Consider the following 5,358-nt stretch of genomic DNA (forward strand, 5'->3'; position numbering starts at 1 on the left):
AACACATTTCATTACACCAAATACACAAAATAATGTTCTTTTTAGCAGCATCATATGACCCCTTTAATGTCATGAAATAAAAAAAAACCTCTACAGCCCTGCCTTTTTCACTGTATATTCTTTTTTCACTTGGAAATACATTTTACAGAAATACAACGTGTTGCAAATGCTGATTGATGTTGATTTTAATTTCTCTTTTGTATCCTTGAATTCAATTCTCTAACTTTCTCTCTTTTTTCCCTAAGCTTGTGGAGGTAAGTTGTGACTTTTAAAAAGCCTCAATATAGCCTGTAGACATTTTCCTATCATTGCATCAGCAACTCATGTGCACACAGTTCACTAACAGTAGGCTTGGGTGTGACTGTCTTATGTGGTCTCTGTCTGTATAAACCTTGTTGAGTATGTTCGTGAGTATTTCTGGTCTGTGTCCACATGGCTGAATTCCAGGTTTTGTGCATGCTAAATTGTTGATGTAGTGCATGAACTTTGAGTGCATCTTTACATGCATGGATGCCTGTGTGAGTGTGTTCACTGATGGGTTTTACTATCTTGCGTTTGTGTGATTCGTTTTGGGCGTGTTCTCAGGTGTTCAGGAAGTTGAGAAACCTGTCCCAGTGCAGGCTTACCGAAGCTCCTCCACGTCCCCTGAGCGCTCACTAGTCCAAGGGGACGAGGAGGGTGAGTCCTATCCTCATTTCATCCTTCTATCTCGGTTTATCCTCCTCTCTTCTAAACTCAAAACTCCTGTCACTCTGTCCTCTATTTATGACTTCCTTGAAAGGACTAGTTTAAAGAAACAGTTCACCCAAAAATACAAATTCTGTCATCATTTACTCTTTTATTCAAACGTGGAACACAAAGGAAGATATTTTGAAGAATGTTCACACTGATTTTTTCCATACCACAAAAGCCCTATCTCTATCTATCTCTTGCCTTGTGAACATGAAACATTGAATGTGCACATATACGTATACATAGCATATTTTTTTGTCATGCTTTAAAGAAGTTCACTTTTTTTTTGCTAAAGTGTACTTCTTTTTCACAATGGTGGTCATTCTGCATTATTTAAAAAAGCAGTGTCAACATTTACAAAACCTCTCATTATAATGTTCTGTGGATGAAAGTAAATCATTCAGGTTTGAAACAAGACTGAGTAAATGATGACAAAATTTACATTTTTCTCTTTAAACTACCCCTTTAAACAGAAACTATGTTTCTGCCTTAAACATAAGTGGGATATGTTAAATACATGCTTGTATTTAACATATCCAGTTGCACATGTACAGTACATCTAATTCTCTCAAACTACGATATCCCAGCATTCTAAACTCTGATTTCCCTCAATAGCCCTCATATTCTTTCTTTGTGCATCCATGCACGTTTTTTGCAGGTCAAAAGCTGCGTGTTGTGATGAACACAAATGATCCAGACTACGAGCACATTTACTCTATAGAGACCTATGATGATGATGCTCCAATGGTGGAGATTGCTGACTATGACACCACTGTCAATAAAAGCCAGGGTATGCTACATTTTTTCCAGTAGAAAACCAGTTTGTTTGTAGCTGCGTGTGCAGATGTAGTATAATATATGGACATTTTGGCAGGTCAAACCGTCTCTTTTGATTCTTTAAAAGCTGAAAGGACAAAATTTGAAGTGAAAGGTGAAGGTAAGCATCATGGAGATTAAAGGCTCCATCGAGTCATCTTTACGCATGAGTATGCTGGGGAGCCTTTATTGTGGGAATAAAGTATTGATGGTGCCTATTTTATTCTCCTCATTTTTACTGCTTTTCCGTGTCTTTGTTGGGAACAAAATGCTTAAAAATGCTGTCTGTGGGAAAAATGTCAAACCCGTAACAAAACTCTGTGATGATGGATTATCATAATTTTTGCACTCTGTAATTGCTGCATACTATTGTTCTCTGCTGTTCTCACTTCCTGTTGTTTCTCTGTGTATCTTCTGCATGCTGTCAACCCGCTGACTCATCTGTATGACAGCTCTTAGTATGAGATTGCAAGCAGCTGTCCCGCCACAGAAAATAGCTGGACATTTCTACAGATCTCTGTTGCACTTTTAACTATAGAGAGATGCCATAATGACAAGTTTAAAAGTTGAATCTGCCTTGTGTGCATTTGTGTATTTCAACAGTGTCTTTCACCATATTGTTCAAATTTCATTAATTCAGGATAGAACTTTTGAATGGTAGTGTATTCCATGGAACAAAAGAAGAATTGGTGATTATCCATTACCATTCAACCATTTAATTATTTTTCCTTAATGTGTGTTTTTAGACTCCTGCATCTTGCCCATGGAAGAGGGTAATTGTTCTCGCTATACTTTGCGTTGGTACTTTAACTCTGAGGTGGACGTCTGTAGACCTTTTATCTACAGCGGCTGTGGAGGAAATGCTAACCGCTTTTTACAGAAGGAAGATTGTGAGAAACTCTGTCTACAACAATAAGACGGTACATTAACACGCACTGATTAATAGAAAAGGCTGAAGGTAACAAATGGTGCATTAATGCATATTTCTAAATAAATTATGAATTGGATGGGATAGAGATGTGATTTTTGCACTGCATCTGTGTATATCTGTCTCTATTGTGTTTTTCTCACAATTCTGTCTATTCTATGTTTTATAGAATTGTGTTTTAGCTTGAAGACAAGAGTTGATTGCAAATGGAGGATCTCTAACTCATCAGCAATATAAAAAAGCTAAACCTCAGTGTTCAACACTGCCATCATGCACAAGAGATCAAGGTAAAGGTTGATGTCAACACCTTTTCCTCAGCGGAACAAGCAAATTTTAAATATTGATCAGATCTTTAAGGTTTTTCTTGTTTATTTATTTTGTCTGTTGAGCTGCCAAACATCTGTTAATATTCCTGCCAATCTGGATTCATCTACATACATTATATATATATATATATATATATACACACACACACATGAACATACAGTAAGTCCAGTCAGTAACAGCATACCACATTATCTTTCATTTCTCACTTAATCCTTGTTGTCACATAGTTACACCCACTGACATTTTCTCAGGTGCTAAAACCAGAAACTAGAACACACATATTAATATTCTTAACAAATTAATCTTAGACTTGTTCGTAGAATAAGTCTATGCTGTACAAAATTGTACTGTAAATGTAGATCTGTATTTTTATCTGCTTGAAAATGAGAATGAATGTTCTTGTATTATCAGATGTTGCATGTTTACTTGGAAAAATGGTGCTATTTTTAAAGATATTTTTATATTGTTGACTGGTTTTAATGTTTTCATGTATTCCGTTCATTATATCCAGTGTTTATTTCCATTATAGTATATGGATTCTACAGTCCTGTTCATTTTAAGTGATGTTGGAGCAATTTAAAGTTTTCTTTGCACAAGGCACTTCCTGTCTGCCAGTTTTAATAGCATATAAAAAGTAGTAATTTTCTAAATATACATTCATATGTTGTAAAGTGATATTTTCTTCATGTGTTCTGTATTTGCTTGAAATAAACATTAAAATTTATAAGGGAAAAAATAAACCTGAAACAAGACTGAAATTTAATGGTGCTGGAGCTCTCATTTTAACAATGAATATCAACAAGTGCAGATCTACATTTGACTAGACTTATATGTCAACTAGAGCCTCATTGAAAGGTCAGTAACCACCTGTAGTTTATTTAGAAAAGAACTACATAGTCTTTTACTTCTCTCTCTCTCTCTGTTAATTTGGTGTTACTCTATGCTGTGTTGTCTTTTTGGGAGGTGGGTGGGGTGGGGAGTTTGTTTTGTGCATCAATCCTAGTCACACATCTGATGATTCAGTAATGATTCTGGACCGTCTTGTTAAGATGCCAATGTACAGTCATTACTACTCCTCCAGGGCTGTCACTCAAACACTGTTTTCATATTTATTTCTACTCCTATTTATTCATTGACTGCATTTTAGATCGTCCATCTGTTAGAGTATTTTGTTTTATATTCTCATGCCTGCTTAATAACATTGTTTGAGTGCCAGTCTATATTTTTATTCTGTTCATTCATGAGATGAATCCGTCATTGTGGATTTTAATGAGTTTATTGTAATGTCAGTCACTGACAGCTGTGCATCAAATTCACTGCGGTGCTCCAGAGGTCAACCATGTCTTAATTTATATCGTGTTTTTATCAAGCCTTGAGTGCAGTGAATATTTGGAAAAATTTGCTTTCATGCGGATGCATTCCTCATTCTCTCAGATCATTACATATGCCTTTTAAATTGCCCTTTCCATATCTACTAAATATCATTGGGAAGGAAGGTGTATGTTAATTGCATTTTGAAAGATAGGGTGACATTGATTTTGACATTGAAAAGCAATTTCTTTGCCCTTTCATTATTGTGCTGAGCATTAAAGTTCATAGAGGAAACGTATACACTGAAAAAACTGGTGTAGAAATTATTTTCATTTAAAAATTTGAAGATTGGGGATTTATTTAAGGGATTTATTTAAATTGATGTCCTTTTAAAGTCCAATGACACTTTTTAAATACTTACAAATTCACAGCTATATCAATGTCAAGCAAAATTATTCACTATCTAGACCTTTACAAACAGACCTACAAACGCTTATGTTTTATAAGGATCTTAGTACTAATCAAATTTCATTGCTTTATTGCAAATTTGTTAACAGCTCTAAAGAATCATCTGAATCCAATAGAGTTGCTAGAGGTATGGATTTGCAATATGACCTTTCGGATTTAGAATAGAGCCAGATATGTGTTAAAGCCCAGAATTTGTCAATTAATACTAGATTTAAGTTGATTCAATACAACTGGGTAATGTGTACTTATGTCACCCCTGAACAGTTAATGCAAGTTTAACCCAAACATCCCAGATATACGTTTCAAATGCCAAAAATATAAGGGAGCATTCTTTCACTGTATCTGGGGATGTGAGGTGATTAAGACACTCTGGCAAAAAGTGTAACACAAATTTCCTCAATTATTTCAAGATCAATTCCAGTGATCCCTGAAATATGTGCTTTGGGTTTATTTCGGTAAGTTTATCATTTATCATCACACTAAAATGATTGACATTTTGTCTAGTTATTGCAAAATGTTTAGTAGCATTCTACTAAAGAACAGAAGGTCCATCCACTGATCATTGGGTGAAAGATTTGGCACATTATACTGTATTGGAAAGAATAACCTACAGTATAAAGGGCAAACTAAAGGACTACCATAACATTTGGTATCTATTAATACCGTTTCTGGAAAATAACCAAATATTGGCACAGGCAATAAATGCATTTCACTCTAATGATTGATATGTTGTGCTTTTGTATTTGTGGATATATATGTGGAAATGTCTGCCTTTG

The 5,358-nt window shown here is 35.0% G+C and overlaps 1 protein-coding gene across 1 annotated transcript in view; it reads left to right on the forward strand.

Moving 5' to 3' along the window:
* col7a1 (collagen, type VII, alpha 1) overlaps positions 1-3,555 on the forward strand; it is a 63,996-nt gene extending 60,441 nt beyond the window's left edge. Inside the window, exons 115-120 of the mRNA XM_016467048.1 lie at positions 246-254; positions 586-678; positions 1,391-1,522; positions 1,637-1,669; positions 2,295-2,468; positions 2,646-3,555. Of these exons, the coding sequence (XP_016322534.1) occupies positions 246-254; positions 586-678; positions 1,391-1,522; positions 1,637-1,669; positions 2,295-2,464 (437 nt within the window). The 3' untranslated portion in view covers positions 2,465-2,468; positions 2,646-3,555. The remainder of the gene's footprint in view (positions 1-245; positions 255-585; positions 679-1,390; positions 1,523-1,636; positions 1,670-2,294; positions 2,469-2,645) is intronic.
* The last annotated feature ends 1,803 nt before the right edge of the window (positions 3,556-5,358 follow it).

Source organism: Sinocyclocheilus anshuiensis, unplaced genomic scaffold (assembly GCF_001515605.1).
Source record: "Sinocyclocheilus anshuiensis isolate Anshui unplaced genomic scaffold, SAMN03320099.WGS_v1.1 scaffold44, whole genome shotgun sequence".
In the NCBI taxonomy this organism is placed as follows: Eukaryota; Metazoa; Chordata; class Actinopteri; order Cypriniformes; family Cyprinidae; genus Sinocyclocheilus; species Sinocyclocheilus anshuiensis.